This window comes from Pollachius pollachius (assembly GCF_949987615.1).
Source record: "Pollachius pollachius genome assembly, chromosome: 12".
Classification (NCBI taxonomy): domain Eukaryota; kingdom Metazoa; phylum Chordata; class Actinopteri; order Gadiformes; family Gadidae; genus Pollachius; species Pollachius pollachius.
In genome coordinates this window covers 22356377-22373876 of record NC_136945.1, presented here as the reverse complement: position 1 = coordinate 22373876, position 17500 = coordinate 22356377, and the positions used below count along the sequence as shown (strand labels likewise).

At 48.5% G+C, this 17500-nt stretch overlaps 1 protein-coding gene across 1 annotated transcript in view; it reads right to left on the bottom strand.

Moving 5' to 3' along the window:
- Positions 1–3484: 3484 nt before the first annotated feature.
- The window catches only part of fam83c (family with sequence similarity 83 member C), an 18222-nt gene continuing 4206 nt past the window's right edge, over positions 3485–17500 (bottom strand). The window contains exons 3-5 of the mRNA XM_079747258.1: positions 15117–15241; positions 7123–7362; positions 3485–6034 (exon numbers count right to left, since the gene is read on the bottom strand). Coding sequence (XP_079603384.1) covers positions 5218–6034; positions 7123–7362; positions 15117–15241 — 1182 coding nt within the window. The 3' untranslated portion in view covers positions 3485–5217. The remainder of the gene's footprint in view (positions 6035–7122; positions 7363–15116; positions 15242–17500) is intronic.

Below are 17500 nucleotides of genomic sequence, written 5' to 3'. Positions count from 1 at the left end.
ATGGACGACCGGATCAGATCCAACATGGACTACCGGATCAGATCCAACATGGACGACCGGATCAGATCCAACATGGACGTCCGGATCTGATACAACATGGACGACCGGAACAGATCCAACATGGACGACCGGATCAGATCCAACGTGGACGTCCGGATCAGATCCAACGTGGACGTCCGGATCTGATACAACATGGACGACCGGAACAGATCCAACATGGACGACCGGAACAGATCCAACATGGACGTTTGGATCAGATCCAACATGGACGACCGGATCAGATCCAACATGGATGACAGCATCAGATCCAACATGGTCGTCCGGATCAGATCCAACGTGGACGACCGGATCAGATCCAACATGGACTACCGGATCAGATCCAACGTGGACTACCGGATCAGATCCAACATGGACGTCCGGATCTGATACAACATGGACGACCGGATCAGATCCAACATGGACGTCCGGATCTGATACAACATGGACGACCGGAACAGATCCAACATGGACGACCGGATCAGATCCAACATGGACTACCGGATCAGATCCAACATGGACTACCGGATCAGATCCAACATGGACGTCCGGATCTGATACAACATGGACGACCGGAACAGATCCAACATGGACGACCGGAACAGATCCAACATGGACGACCGGATCAGATCCAACATGGACGTCCGGATCAGATCCAACGTGGACGTCCGGATCTGATACAACATGGACGACCGGAACAGATCCAACATGGACGTTTGGATCAGATCCAACATGGACGACCGGATCAGATCCAACATGGATGACAGCATCAGATCCAACATGGACGTCCGGATCAGATCCAACGTGGACGACCGGATCAGATCCAACATGGACTACTGGATCAGATCCAACATGGACGTCCGGATCTGATTCAACATGGACGACCGGAACAGATCCAACATGGACGACCGGAACAGATCCAACATGGACTACCGGATCAGATCCAACATGGACTACCGGATCAGATCCAACATGGACGTCCGGATCTGATACAACATGGACGACCGGATCAGATCCAACATGGACGTCCGGATCTGATACAACATGGACGACCGGAACAGATCCAACATGGACGACCGGATCAGATCCAACATGGACTACCGGATCAGATCCAACATGGACTACCGGATCAGATCCAACATGGACGTCCGGATCTGATACAACATGGACGACCGGAACAGATCCAACATGGACGACCGGAACAGATCCAACATGGACGACCGGATCAGATCCAACATGGACGTCCGGATCAGATCCAACGTGGACGTCCGGATCTGATACAACATGGACGTTTGGATCAGATCCAACATGGACGACCGGATCAGATCCAACATGGATGACAGCATCAGATCCAACATGGACATCCGGATCAGATCCAACGTGGACGACCGGATCAGATCCAACATGGACGACCGCATCAGATCCAACATTGAGAATCACATTGAAAGGTCTCCTGACACGACAGCCTGCCTTTATTTGGGATTTTTGGTGAGGAGGGGGGTGGGGAGGTTATGGGTATGAAGACTGAAACCTGAGCGCATGGGCTACTGTTACACCGTCTGACCCACAAACCCCCTACTATAACAACACTCGCGTTACCACGGAGGCCAGGGTGTCTTCACAGGTCTCAGGCAGGCTCACTCACTCTCTCATCGTTTCTCCCTCACTCACAAACAAACTCGCTCTCTCATCCACTCTTTAACTCACTCCCTCGATCACATGCCATCTCTCTCACTCTCTCAACCACTTCTTCACATGCCGACTCCCACTCTCACTAATTCACTCACTCATTAATTCAGTCCCCCACCCACTCATCCTCCCTCACTGGGACAAACTCACCCTTATACCCGTTCAAACAGTGCAACACATACAGCCACAGTATGCACATAAATAACACATACAGCGGGTCAATGCAGCCTTCTGATTTCTCCTCAGACTACTGGGAATGCAACAATTACCTTAAAGGCGTAATTGTTGATTAGAGTGTGATTAGGCGTTAGAAACCGTTTCGAAAATCTGCCACTTCCTGTGTTTTAGTTTAGCATTCTGGATAGATGAGCAACATTTGCTAATAATGGCTAATCACACTCTCCGCTGGTGGAATGATGTACAGCCACGTTCACTGTCTCCATTCCTTCTAACCCATGCCTACTATCATACCTCCAGTGGTGTCATTACCAAAATAACAACACAACAAACCTAACTCGTTTCAAACCCGTCTGCGGGAGACGGGGCTTTTGAGGCGCTCACTCACTGAGCATTCAGAGGCCTCTCTACTGGGTAAAAAACAGAGGCCTATACTGGGTAGGAAACAGAGGCCTATACTGGGTAGGAAACAGAGGCCTATACTGGGTAGGAAACAGGCCTATACTGGGTAAGAAACAGAGGCCTATACTGGGTAAGAAACAGAGGCCTATACTGGGTAGGAAACCAAGGCCTATACTGGGTAGGAAACAGAGGATTCTGTACTGGGTAGGAAACAGAGGATTCTCTACTGGGTAGGAAACAGAGGATTCTCTACTGGGTAGGAAACAGAGGATTCTCTACTGGGTAGGAAACAGAGGATTCTCTACTGGGTAAGAAACAGAGGCCTATACTGGGTAGGAAACAGAGGCCTATACTGGGTAGGAAACAGAGGCCTATACTGGGTAGGAAACAGAGGATTCTCTACTGGGTAGGAAACAGAGGCCTATACTGGGTAGGAAACAGAGGCCTATACTGGGTAGGAAACAGAGGCCTCTCTACTGGGTAGGAAACAGGCCTCTCTACTGGGTAGGAAACAGAGGATTCTCTACTGGGTAGGAATCCCGTTGAGGGAGGATCTGCTACCCTTCAGCAGACAACCATAACAACATGTGGTGAAACTCAAACCAGGCCGAGCTAAACCCCAGAGCGGGAGTCACCGCTGCAGCCCGACGGATGAATAAAACATTTCCTCTGTGGAACTCTAGAACGCCAGGCCTCTGGTCTGGGACTTCCTGTGGAGGTTGTTGACAATAGAGCGTTTCAGGAGACGAGGGTAGAAGTTGTTTTTCGATGTACCAATGAGAATCTCTGTGGAAATGGTAACAGTCGTTCTGGATCAGACCCAATAAATCAGGAATATAAAATAGCCGTTTCGTTTTGTTGAACTAATATCATCAGCATAACCAACAGCTTCATCTCATCACAACCACCAACATTTTCACCATCATTAACAACCTCATCATCACCACCGTCGTCCTTATCACCATTGACTATCAACATCACAGCTAACTTCATCTCCACCTCCAACACCATTATTGCCACAATCTTCATCATCCCCGCCACTATCATCATCTCCGCTATTCTCAGCACCAACTCCACCATCACCACCACCATCCTCATATTCACACCACTAACTCAGAGGTACCTGATCAAAAGTATCTTTATTGCATCTTAGAAAATGTTTTAACACTGTTATCAATTTTCATAGTAGCCCCTCGTAACAGTAAGTGCCAGCTCGAACACATGTCACAATAACCAAGCATCAGCGTTCATTTGTCTATGTACAGTATGTAAAGTACAGTATATAAAGGTGATATTTACAACTACACGGTCACAAGGAACTACTGTCGTCTCGGGGTGTTAATCACAAGTCAGCTTCATGGATGTTGTTGAGGATGTGTTTGAAGAGTTTCTGGTAACTCAAAGACCTGTATTCATTCACATTATGCAAAGACTTTGTACAAAAAAGATTGTATACACAGGCACGTTATTTACATTAGTCCCTAATTTAGTAGTTATTAATGTACACTTGCACGACAGGGCCACAAGAAGGTTTATCTCCAGTATCAAAAACTTCATAGTTGTATAAAACAATTTTTTATCAACATTTGGTGTTTTTGAAAGAAAGAAAGAAAAACAATAGATGTTAGAAAACCCAGCAGACGATTAGCTGTGGTGATCTTCACAACTTAGCGCCTCGGTTGATACCGCAAATGTTCTCATTTTGACAAGTCAAATATTTGCCCGGTGTGACAACACTAAAGTAGTTCAGTTCTGCTTTTATTCTCCAGTCAACTGTTGGAAAGGCACCGTGCTCCAACAGAGAAAGGATTTATCTCTGGGAACAGTACAAACGGCTAAACTGTAACTGTAGCCATTGTTGCTCTATTCCACTGGCCATTGTCATGGAGTTCTTGAGGAAGCCACAGTTGAATATGTTATGAACACATGAATATGTATTCATAGTCCCAGAGACTTCATCAGGGCTGGTGATCAACTGGTCCGCAGTGGACCGACAGCAGCATGTAAGGACTGCTCTGAAGCCAGGAAGTATGAACTCTGAATTAATGCATTGTGGGAGAACTGGGTTCCCATGTGGGCGGTTGTGTATTTGAATATCTCATAGAATCTAAAACGTGAACAGAGGATTGCCTGTGTTCACATCAAGTGACATCAGAAAACGAGTGAATGCAATCTGCACAACATCCAACGTTCCTACAGAACGTTACCATCGGGGCACCGTGGGGAATGGATGAGTGGCTAGCAGACAGACAGAAATACCTAAAGATATTACAGGGATGGTTGAGACAGAGACAGCGAGAAAGCTAGAGAGTGAGAGAGCAAGAAAGAGTGTGAGCCAGAGAGAGAATGCAAGCGAGATAGAGAGAACTTTAGCGCCTCTGTAGACAAGGTCCTGTACTTGAGGCAGTTTTGGACAACATGACGAACCTGGGGACTCTTATACCTCAGCTCACGTGACAGCTCACGTGACCGCCGGTCATGTAACCGGTCATGTGACAGCTGGAGGATTCTACCCCTTGTGATCATAGGAAGGAGGTAAACTGTGGTCTGTGCAGGTTGACAACAGCAGTAAACAGGGCTTTGTGAGGTCTACGGTGTACAGTACGTCCTCTCTGTTGGCTCGGAGACGAAGGGAACACCGCAACGCCGACCTTCTCTGGAAGCTGGGACAAAAAGACCCCTGGAGATGGAAGACCTCTGGGTTGGTCCGGGGACGGGAAAGGCATTCCCAGGTATCAATCATCAATACCATTGATCACTTGTGTACCAATAATCCACGTCTGGATCACCTCCCGTCTCCCCCGACATGGGCTCACGTGATTGGTCGCCATGCCGTTCGCACGCCACCTGGGTCGTGTTCATTTGATCAGCAGTCCTCCACCCCCCCTCCCTGACGAGCCCCCCGGGGGGGCTCTAGTTCCCGTTCTTGAGCTCGAAGCGGCTGTACACGTGCTTGGACTTGAGCTTGTTGTAGTGGTTCACCAGGTCCAGCTTGCTGTGGCCCAGCGTCATCCTCTTGACGTCGCTGCGGTTCATCCCGGCGCCCGTGATGGGGGGCGGCGGAGGCAGGCTCTGCTGGCTCTCGGGCTGGGGGAGGGACAGGTCGGGACCCCCCCAGCTGGGGAGGGCCTCCTCCCTAGAGGGGCGCCGCCCCGCGGTGGGCTCCCGATCCTTGCTGGAGGGCGGCAGGAAGAGGTCCGTGAGCTTGTTGAGGAACAGGTTGGAGGACGGCCGCCGCGCGATCAGCCTGCTGTCGTTGGCGGTGGGGGGCGGGGAGTGGGCGCCGGGGGGCAGGGCCGCGCTGTGATAGGCCGAGGGCTTGTGGTCGTACAGACCCATGGCCTGGAACTTTGTGGTGTTGGGGTTGAAGTTGGGCCTCAGGTAGTCGGCCGGGCTAGTCTTGGTCCGGTCCACTCCTCCGCCCGGTTGGCCGTACCCTGGCGTGGTCCGCTCCGGGAGCGGGCTGTGATTGGTCACCCTGTTGGGGGTGGTGCGGGGTCCCTGGAGGCCGTGGTTCTGCAACGCCGGGGTCAGGCCACCTCCCCCTCCTCGCTCCCTCTCCCCGGCCCCTCCCCTCCTCTCCGGGGCGTGGGGGGTGGGGCTGACCTTGTCCCCGCCCTGCGTGACCTTGTAGACGGTGCTGGAGCTCATCCCCGGCGCCGCCTTCACGCTGGACACGCTGCTGCTGGATTGGCTGCTGGAGTTCTCCGAGCAGACGCGCTCCCGCTGCCTGGAGAACCGGAGAACAGAGGGCAGAGGACCTCAGAGAACAGAGTCACGCCTGGTTCACACTACATGCGTCCGTCGGCGGATGGCCGAGGGTGTGTCTGACATATGGGGGACTAGTCTTTGAAGACACGGCCTGCAGCCAATCAAATCGCTTCCTGCTACAAAGCTGATGTGTGGATATCAATACAACAGATGAAACAAACAGGTGACTAAAAACAATCCTATCATTCCAAATTTCTTAAAAAAAATATAACAGCTGGATTTTTCCTGTTTGTTCCTGCTTGTTATTGCAAAATGGATCCAATAGTCGCGGGGAGTGTATTTGCATAACCGCAATCTGATTGGCCGACGGATCCGTCGCTGCCTGAATAGTTGAAAATGTCTCAACTTTTTGACGCAGGCCACGGAGCCGACAGAACGGACGTACCCACAATGCACTTTGAGAGCGTCCCATGCAGTCAATGAGATCCGTCGACGGACGGAGGTAGTGTGAAAAAGACCCTTAGGACCGCAGAGTTAGACTGCAGAGAACAGAGCCGACACCGGAACTGCACAGACATTATGTTGCTGGGTGGAGTGCAGTGCGTATTTGAACTACATACCCCAACGCTCACGATTAAATCGCATGACGTAAAACATACGTAGAATGCAGATTTGTCACAATGCATGGAGGTAGAGATCCCACACGGGTGGGTTTGAATCAGGGAAGATCAACCAGGGGCACATGGAGTTGGGTTCCGCATTGTGGTTTAAACACGACCACGTAAGCCCGACACATACACACTCGACAATACACTTTGTGATTCATCCTGATCAAACACAACCTTATGTGATGAACTCATTAAATATGGTTTATTGTTTGACAGCCCTACTCTAAACTAATCGCAATCGGTCATGGAACGGCAGTCTGGGAAATAACTACAACCATCCAGGGAATGTAGGTTAAAAAACACAAAAAAGATTTGTATATTAACTTAGTTATTTTTAGCTTCTGTTCCACTGCATGATCCTCCTCCTCCATTTCCTTATTTGTGATCTACAAACCCATTGCAGCATCCTGCCAAAAAACGAGTCCCACGGCCCGCCTACCTCTCGAAGACGTCCAGGCCGGGGCCGACCCCCGTGCCACCGGCCCCGGGCCCCAGGGCGGGGGGGGGCGCCATGGGGTAGGTGTAGTAGGTCTGGCCCTCGTCCTCGGGCCCGCTGAAGCACTCGATGACCTGCGAGTCGGCGTACAGGCAGCGGAACTCCCGGTCGAAGCTGTCGGCGATGCGGCCCGAGAAGTGCATGACCATGTTGGAGTGGACCTGCGCCGACAGCCACGTGAAGCTAGGCAGAGGGGGACGGGGAGAGCCGGTTACAGCCGGTTACAGCCGGTTACAGCCGGTTAGAGCCGGTTAGAGACGGTAAGAGACGGTTAGAGCCGGGGGGGGGGGGGTCGTCACATGGAACCGGGTGAGGGAGGTTAGAATGAGTTAGAGCAATGGTTTGGATCAACGGCAGATTGGAAGCATCCTCTCTTAGAATGAACAGTTAACAAATCAGTTCCAAAAATGCACGATTACATTCAGGGCCTTAAGCAGACGCTTTAACCCAAAGCGCTTGCCATAAGAACATTTGTCATAAGAGAGTAAAACAATATATTGCTGCCGGCACGGTAAGGATGTTCATAGAACCAAGTGCAAAGCACCAACTATCGCAAGATTAGTCCATTCCCCGTATACAACAACAAAAATCAGTTAAAGTCTAAAGTTTAAAATCATCCGTTGGTTCATCTGTTAGAACAGCCGACAGTAAGGATAAAAGCATTCTTTAGAAGCCACTTCAATGATTCGTTTGAATCTGACAGTTAAAACCATCAGTTAAAGCCCTAAATTAGCACAAGCCGCAGTAACAAACTTATGATTAAATGCTGTAGACCGTAAAGACTTCACTGCAGTCAGCTGGGGTGGATATATTCTCTGGATAAATAATTCAGGAAACATTACAGCCAACCACCCAATGGTGGGTCAATCGAAAAAAGAAAATAAAGAGATGGAACATGGAAATGAATTATAAAGACGAATAGGACCGTGTGCATTCCAACGAGATAAGGCGTGTTTGGACTTCACTGAAAGATACCAGCAACTGATTACGACACCCGTACAGAAGAACTAACAGCCGCCACACCCATCCAGCAGACACACATCTAGTGCTTACCGTCAAACTCAAGATAAGATCTCAACACCTCCGGTTGGCTGAAGCAAGGCAGGCGAGAGGTACAGAGCCCGGAGGAAACTACAAACTGACCAGCATTTACTGGGACCGTGGTCGAAGTGAGTAACTCACAAGATAAAACTGAGATGTTGTAGTGAAAACACTCACTTACTAAAACCATCAACGTCTACACCAGACAGATCTACTGTACTAATTGGACCATCTGGCCTTCGGAGCAGGGTACGGACCTGCCTGTGAGCTTGCTATGTTGGCTGGAGGCCTTGTGGCGCATTCCCTCTCTCCTCAACTCCCTTTCCCCTCCAATATAACGCCTATAAAGAAACTGAAAGCCCTGACAAAATTAATTACATATATTTATGACTTTTATTCCTGTAACGTCCATCTTCCACGCTCAGTCCCACAGGCCAGAGCAGGTGGGAACCAGTGGGAACCAGTAGGAACCAGTGGGACGTTAATAAGGTCAGCGACGCTGCCTCTGCTCCCAGTGAGATTATCTAGCAAGAAACGCAAATCGACAAAAAAATTACAAAGGAAAACATATGACGGAATATAACCCTACTTTTCAAAGTATAACAAGCTACAATACAATATTGACTGAACAGTATTAATCAAATGTTCAATCACTTTTTGTTTTATTGTCCATTTGTCCCGTTGAACATTACTGTAACCCCCGGTACGACCTGCAGTACCGCCACCCACCACCGGGGCCCTGCCTACCGGCGGTGGGCACAACCTGCAGTACCGCCACCCACCACCGGGGGCCTGCCTACCGGCGGTGGGTACGACCTGCAGTACCGCCACCAGTGTTGGGAAAGTTCACTTTCTACGTGAACTAGTTCAAAGTTCAGTTCACAAATTTTAAAATGAACTAGTTCAGTTAAACGTTCATAATTCAAAATTTTGAACGAAGTTCACAGTTCCAAAAAATGAACTAGTTCATAGTTCTTTTTTTCAATATGTTGCTGTGAGCTATTTGTTTTTTCCGGTATTTTGAACATTGAGCCCCCTTTGTGGTTTGTCTAGGATGAAATAGAGTGGTTGAATCAAGTATCGTAGCGAAATACAGTTTATATCGTGTTTTATTGCACATTTAGCGCATTTCGTAAATCCCATTGATTTATTTTGGAAGACTCATTGCTCGTTGGCCGGAAACGGAAAAGGGGGGTGTTCACGTTTGGTTGTATTCTTTTCGCTCGGTTCTAGCCCTACTGATGAGACGGAGAACCGAGCGAAAAGACTACAACCAAACGTGAACAGCCCCCCTTTCCGTTTCCGGCCAACAAGCAATGATTCTATGAGGTATTCTAGTCCGCTGAACTATGAGCCAGAGAGCTAACGTTATGGATAGTACATATTTATAATTCGTAATTCGTATGGCAGGGGGGCCCACACTTTTTTGGCGTGCAAGCTACTTTAAAAATGAGCAGGTCAAAATTATCTACCTACTGTACATGGCAAAACGCCAACACGGTGGCTGCTGGTAGTTAGTTTCAAGCAGGCTTCCAAATGACAATCAGTCATGGTGGAATGGTATTTGCACTTAATAGAGTAGAGCCAAATAATGCAGTCAAGGAGGTAGCACATTTCCTCATGTTTGGATACTTTCCTTTGTGAGTAAGTTCCAAAATTGTCCATGAGCCCTGGATTTAAGCTCAATATCAGTTTGTACTATCAAAATCTCTTCCTCCACTGCAGACGTGTTTAGGTGAAACAGTGCTGCAATTTTTTGTGATTGAGTAAATCAACCTCAACATCTTCCCTAAATGGATAGCAGTCTTGAGAGTCTTGGAAAAGTTTGTCAAAGTCAAACAGACAATTTTCATCAATCCAGTGGTAAATGCCATAGGGATGCAATTCTTTTTTGTTTAAACGTTATACGTATTTTTTTTATTTTTTTTTTACGTCACGCGATCTACCCACCCTACCTTTGCGATCGACCGGTCGATCGCAATCTACGTATTTGGGACCTCTGCTCTAGGGTCTAAAGCATATAACCGCGTTGTCTGATTACAGTTTAATTCATTTTCCACAATTTAACAGCTCTCGTTTTGAAGAATAATCACCGCGCCATTCGTTTCAATGGGAATCGTGCCGGTCTATACTTTCAAAATAATAAAATTATAAATACATATTTATAATTTGAAATTCGTCCCAGCCTTTATACGACAGATACTATAGGGTCTATAGCATATAACCGCCTTTTCTGATTACAGTTTAATGTAACAGTAAGCTGGCAACACCTCAACTGCAAATGAACCGCACGGGGATTACCATGGCAACCGGTCAAACAACACGGCGATCTGCGCGCGCATCCGCCGTGTTGATAAACAAATAACCCCCATATTGAACAAGTTAAACCAAGTGAGGGTGCCGTTCACAGACACCAGAATGAACGAGTTCACAGTAACGTTCATCAGGCAGTAATACAATACGTTCAGTTCACGTTCGCCCAAAATATGAACGAGTTCATGAACTATCGTTCAATGAACGCGTTCAGGCACAACACTGACCGCCACCCACCACCGGGGGCCTGCCTACCGGCGGTGGGTACGACCTGCAGTAGCGCCACCCACCACCGGGGGCCTGCCTACCGGCGGTGTCGTGCGTACCGGCGGTGGTGGCGTTCACACCACAGTTTGGCCTCGGGCCCTCAGCTGCTGGGCTGAATAGCTGTGGGCCCGGCGGCCTCACCCAGCGTTCCGCTCTAAGCTAGGACTGACGTCTGAGAGCCGCGTGCTGCATACCAGCCCCGCCCCGACGCAGCGGATACACACACACACACACACACACACACACACACACACACACAAACACACAACTGATCACACACACACACACACACACACACACACACACAGCAGAGTGCACCTGATCGCTCACACACACCAGATCACACACACACACACACACACACACACAGCAGAGTGCACCTGATCACTCACACACACACACACACACACACCAGATCACACACACACAAACACACCAGATCACACACACACACACACACACCAGATCACACACACACACACAACTGATCACACACACACACACACACACACACCCACCCAACAGAGTCCACCTGATCATACACACAGAGCTCACAGCAGCTGTTCTTTTAACAACACGGCTTCCTGGGAACTTGTGTTGTTAAAAGGAACGATTCCTGGTTAAAAGGAACCAGGAACTTCCACAGAATGTATTGTTTGTTTGCGTGTTTAAGCGTAGGTTTATGTGTGTTTGTTTGTGGAGGCGTATATGTGTGCGCGTGTGTGTCTGTGTCGCCATGTGACACAATTGCACGGTTGACAGTAATAGGGGGGGATCTGAGTTGTGTGATTGATTGGCTTTGTTTTCTCTCCGTTGTTCCTGCTCTCGCCCTCCTTTGTCGACTCCTTCCTGTTCCGAGGCCATTCTCGGCAGCAGTGTTTGTCCCCTCATAGGTCGGCCCGGATTAAGAGGACCTCATTGAGGACTGCGACACTCTCTGTTCCTCACAGGGTGCAGTGAGAGAACCAGCCTGATGAACAGTTTGGTTCTGTATTGACGAGATGGTGACACACACACGGTCTGGTAGGGGTCGGTTGTGGTTTTAGGTAATGGATTCAACCCCCGATGTCCAAAGACTTACTGCCGCACCCTTGAGCAAGACGCCCATAATCCTACCAGCTCCTTAATGACGTCATTCTATTAATCCACCGTAATCTTTTTTAATGTATGAAGGTCCGCCATGTTGTAAAACCCCGGAGCGGAACCAGTGCCCGACAGCGAGAGGTGCCCCAGAGTCATCTGTCAATGACCAACCACGCCCTGCTGGTCATCAGGGGCACTGAGAGCACACACAGCTAGGGACCGATATCAGGTCGACAATCCCTGCTACTATAAAGGTGATTACCTCTGACTGTACACAAACACACACACACACACACACACACACACACCTAGTGACCAATATCAGGTCGACAATCCCTGCTACTATAAAGGTGATTAACTCTTAGACTGCGCACACACACACACACACACACCTAGTGACCAATATCAGGTTGACAATCCCTGCTTTTGTAAAGGTGATTACCTCTGACTGTACACACACACACACACACAGCAGAGTGCACCTGATCACTCACACACACACACACACACCAGATCACACACACACAAACACACAACTGATCACTCACACACACACACACACCAGATCACTCACACACACACACACCTGATCACACACACACACACACACACACACACACACACACACACACACACACATCTACACACCAATCTACATACTTTCACACCCCTCATGGCTCATTTAGGATCTAAAAGAATGAATACACTGTTATCGCTTTGGATGAAAGAATCAGAGTTTGGACTTCCCTGCCTGAGGGAACGTCGCTGGCAAAATCCAAATCATTCCCTGATGTCCCATCTGAGATTCTAATCTAATCTTAAAATCTTTTTAATCTCTTCTTCAAACACTTTTTGGTGTGGTTTTAGTTTGATACATTTTTTTCCATTTAACCTTTCATCAGTTTACTTAATCCGTGAAACTCCTGTTAATGAGATGAAATTAGACGCAAATTGTTGATTGTGGTCCATCCCTGCTGCGTCGCATAGTTTAATATCACCATGGGATGTTTTATGGTTCACACTGTTCAAATGCTGCTATAGAAATAAAGTTATCATTATTCATATTATTATTATATACCATTAAATAGTAAAATCAGCCAACAGGAGGTCTGACTCATGAGGGCACCAACACCGGGTATGCAGAGGATCGTGTTTTGAACTGAATCACTTCTGCATTCCAGCGATCCACCTGCTCTCTGCCAAGGACCAGTCATCAGGTAAGACGCTCTTCTTGATTCATTTCAATTTTATTCACTTAACATTAGGGAGCACTTTTAACCCAGGGAAGTGACAGGAAGACAAAAGATACTTTACATATCTTATTTTATGTTTTACTATTATTATTATCATTACAGGGTCGGTTGGCTCATAACCGGAAGGTTGCTAGTTCGATCTCTGGATCGGTCCCCGAGCAAGACGCCTTACTGCTCCTGACGTGCTGGCTGTCGCCCTGCAGCGTTGACTCCGCCGTCGGCGAGTGAACGTGTGCATTAACCGTCGTAAGCTGCTTTGGGTAAAAGCGTCTGCTAAATGTACCTCAAAATATTTTGTTCCATACGTTTGAATCGGCGAAGTGAATGTATGTGTTCCCTGCCGTCAAAGCCCTTGGACCTTGTATCTATGAAACCCCCAGTGGGGTCGAGGGGCCAGGTAAACAGGGGAGGCGGAGCTTGTTAAAGATAAGGCTCAGGGCGCCATGCTGTCAATGTTCTCCGCCGCCGCTCCTCCGTCTCTCTGGATCAGAGCAACCGGCCTCACGCCTCAGTGTTCATACAATTTTTAGCACATGTTTGGTGACCTGTGTGTGTGTGTGTGTGTGTGTGTGTGTGTGTGTGTGTCTGTGTGTGTGTGTGTGTGTATCAGTCAAATGGCTCTGCATGAAGGCTGACTAGACCACGCCTCCTTAAGCTGTCACAGAGAAAACGCCAGGAGATGATTTATTGTTCTAATTATCCCCCCCCCCCTCTCTCTCTCTCTCTCTCTCTGTCTGTCAGTCTGTCTCTCGCCCTGTCTGTCTCCACCTCTCTCTCTAACTACTCTTTCATTTCTCTCTTGGATCATGTTAAGCAGAGTTTCACAACATGCAAATCAGGTTGTGAAATAGACGCTCCACTGCAACACACAAACATCAACAACCACACAGACACACACACACACATACACACACATGCCTGCCGTCCTTACCATCAAATGACAATAACAATCATGTTTCATTGGAAGGACACAAATGGTTCCACAAAATGTTGTGCACATGCGTTTCGCAAAATTAGCACATTTCACTTTCATAGCAAACCAAAAAACTCACAGTTTCCCCCCACCAGGTGTCCAACATGTAAATCAACATTCATGTGTGATCTGTATTGACATCGCTTCGCTGTATCCATCTCATCCCTTATAATTACAGGTATGGCCGTACAGCCTCTCGGTATTCACAGAGAGCCTCAGGTGTTTAGCTCTCTTTGAAGCGTACTCATTTCAAAACAGACAATACATCTTGTCATTAAGTCGTAAGAGTCGATTTCGGTAAGAGAGAGAAAGAGAGATGGATAGAAAGGGAGGGAGGTGGAGAGAGTTTGACCCCCAGTGTGTGCGTGTGTGTGTTTGTGTGTTTGTGTCTCTGCGTGTGTGTGTCTGTCTCCGTGTGTGTGTCCCTGCGTATGTGTGTCTCTGCCTGTGTGTGTGTCTCTGCGTGTGTGTGTGTGTGTGTGTGTGTGTGTGTGTCTCTGCGTGTGTGTGTGTGTGTTTGTAGGTCTCTCTGTGTGTGTCTCTCTGCGTGTGTCTCTCTGCGTGTGTGTGTGTGTGTGTGTGTGTTTGTAGGTCTCTCTGTGTGCGTGTGCGTGTGTGTCTCTGCATGTGTGTGTGTGTTTGTAGGTCTCTCTGTGTGTGTCTCTCTGCGTGTGCGTGTGTCTCTGTGTGTTTGTATGTCTCTCTGTGTGTGTGTCTCTGCGTGTGCGTGTGTCTCTGTGTGTTTGTATGTCTCTCTGTGTGTGTCTCTCTGCGTGTGCGTGTGTCTCCGTGTGTTTGTAGGTCTCTCTGTGTGTGTCTCTCTGCGTGTGCGTGTGTCTGCGTGTGTTTGTAGGTCTCTGTGTGTGTCTCTGCGTGTGCGTGTGTCTGTGTGTGTTTGTAGGTCTCTCTGTGTGTGTCTCTCTGCGTGTGCGTGTGTCTGTGTGTGTCTGTAGGTCTCTCTGTGTGTGTCTCTCTGTGTGTGTGTGTGTCTGTGTGTGCGTCCTCACCTGTACGACCCTGCGATGACCTCCTCACAGTCGATGATCAGGAACTTCTCCTGGACCTGACCCGTGAACTTACGGCCGCTCTTGGTGCAGTAGGTGTCTCCGCACACGCTGCGCACACGCATGTTCTGCACACACACACACACACACACACACACACACACACACACACACACACACACACACACACACACACACACACACACACACACACACACACAGAGTTCAGGAATGACACACATGTATCCAGCGTTCCCGTTCAGTTGACCTAACTTCTTATTCAGTTTGTTGGTTACCTAGGTACCTGAGTTGGTTAGTGACCTCACTAACTGAATCCAGATTCATGTCTAGAAGGCACAGAGGTAGGGGTGAGGGCATCTTGCTCAAGAGTGCCTGCCCACAGTAGGCCGCACACGCTGGGGAACAAACCCAGAAGTGCCGGGCTGCTGCTCAGCTTCACAGAGCGCCCCTCAGTGCACAGGATCTTGAGGATGTTGGCTTAAGGATTGTTCCCATAGCAACCGTTGGGTGGACACACACATTTAGTGCTCTCTATGAGACTTAAGGGTCATTCACGCACACGCACACGCACACACTCACACACACACACATACACACACACACTCACACACACACACACACTCTCACACACACACACACACAAACTAACACACTTTATCTTAATGGCAGCTTGTTCTCATGTGTGTGGTTTGGACTTCATCAGATATTGGGTGTCAGAATCCCCATAATACCGGGTGGGGCCTACTTGGGACGACCTGTCTCACCTACCTGGGCCAATACACCCGTCTAACCCACACCAGTCTTACACCTGTTTGACCTACCTCGGATAACCCTACCACCGACCTGAGCTAATACACCTACACCTGTCTGAGGTGTACACCTGTCTGAGGTGCACACCTGTCTGACAAACCCACAGGAGCCAACGACTATCTAGGGTCAAAGGTCAGCTAATCATGAGGAACCGCTCTCTGCCAGGTCTGCATCGAGACCCTGACGAGACAGAACCTAACGAGATAGAACCTAACAAGACCGGACCCTAACGAGGCCGGACCCTAACGAGACAGAACCTAATGAGACCGGACCCTAACGAGACAGAACCTAACGAGACAGAACCTAACGAGACCGGACCCTAACGAGACAGAACCTAACGAGACAGAACCTAACGAGACAGAACCTAACAAGACAGAACCTAACGAGGCAGAACCTAACGAGACAGAACCTAACGAGACAGAACCTAACGAGACAAAACCTAACGAGACAGAACCTAACGCGACCGGACCCTGACGAGACAGAACCTAACGAGACCCGACCCTAACGAGACAGAACCTAACGAGAGCCGACCCTAACGAGACAGAAGCTAACGAGAGCCGACCCTAACGAGACAGAAGCTAACGAGACAGAACCTAACGAGAGCCGACCCTAACGAGAGCCGACCCTAACGAGACAGAACCTAACGAGACAGAACCTAACGAGACCGGGCCCTAACGAGACAGAACCTAACGAGAGCGGGCCAACACCAGATCCTATTGATCAAACTCTATGGCCTCCATCACCATCGTCACCACATGTCTGCCTTCAATATTCTCAAACCAAAGGGAAGCGCTTTGATTGGCTACCACAGATTGAAATGGGCAACGCCCATATTCTGCCACACAACTGAGTTCCTGTGGTCTCGGTTTCAGGGAGAGGCCAGCTGTGATTGGTTTAATTTGAATTGAGGACATCCTGTGTTAGGAGTATGGGAGTACAGTATAGCTGTGTGGCAGCATAGACTCTTCTTGTTTGCATGTTGTCTTGATCATAAACCGATTCTGCCAGTGTGACGATATAAAAGGTGTTGTGACTGAAGTTACATTACTAAAGGTATCATTACTTAAGGTACTTACTTAAGGTAGGTTACTTAAGGTGACGTCATTAACCACACACTTTTATCCAAAGTGTCTTACTATGTCTGACTTCAGATACATGTAATTAAGAAGCAGGATGGATTTAGTGGATGTTTCTCGAGGATGCCAAAAGGTTGGATCGCACTCCCTGCAATGAGCAGCTACTAACTTCATCAGCAAAACACCGGAGCCCTCTAAAGGCTCTCTTCAAAACAACAACACCCAAACCTCATGGGAAATGTATTTAATCTAGAGAATACGGAGGCAAGGGAAATACCCTCTTTCACTCTCTCCACAACATGTGCAGATGCTTAAAACTTGAATTCATTCATATACATGTGAATAGACTCAAGCACATGCAAAAGTACATGCCACACACACACATACACAATTGGTAACTATAGACTAAATCACAGCCATGTGTGATATCTGGATGCTGGCAGGAGATGGATGTGACATGCAGACAGCCGTTTCACACAT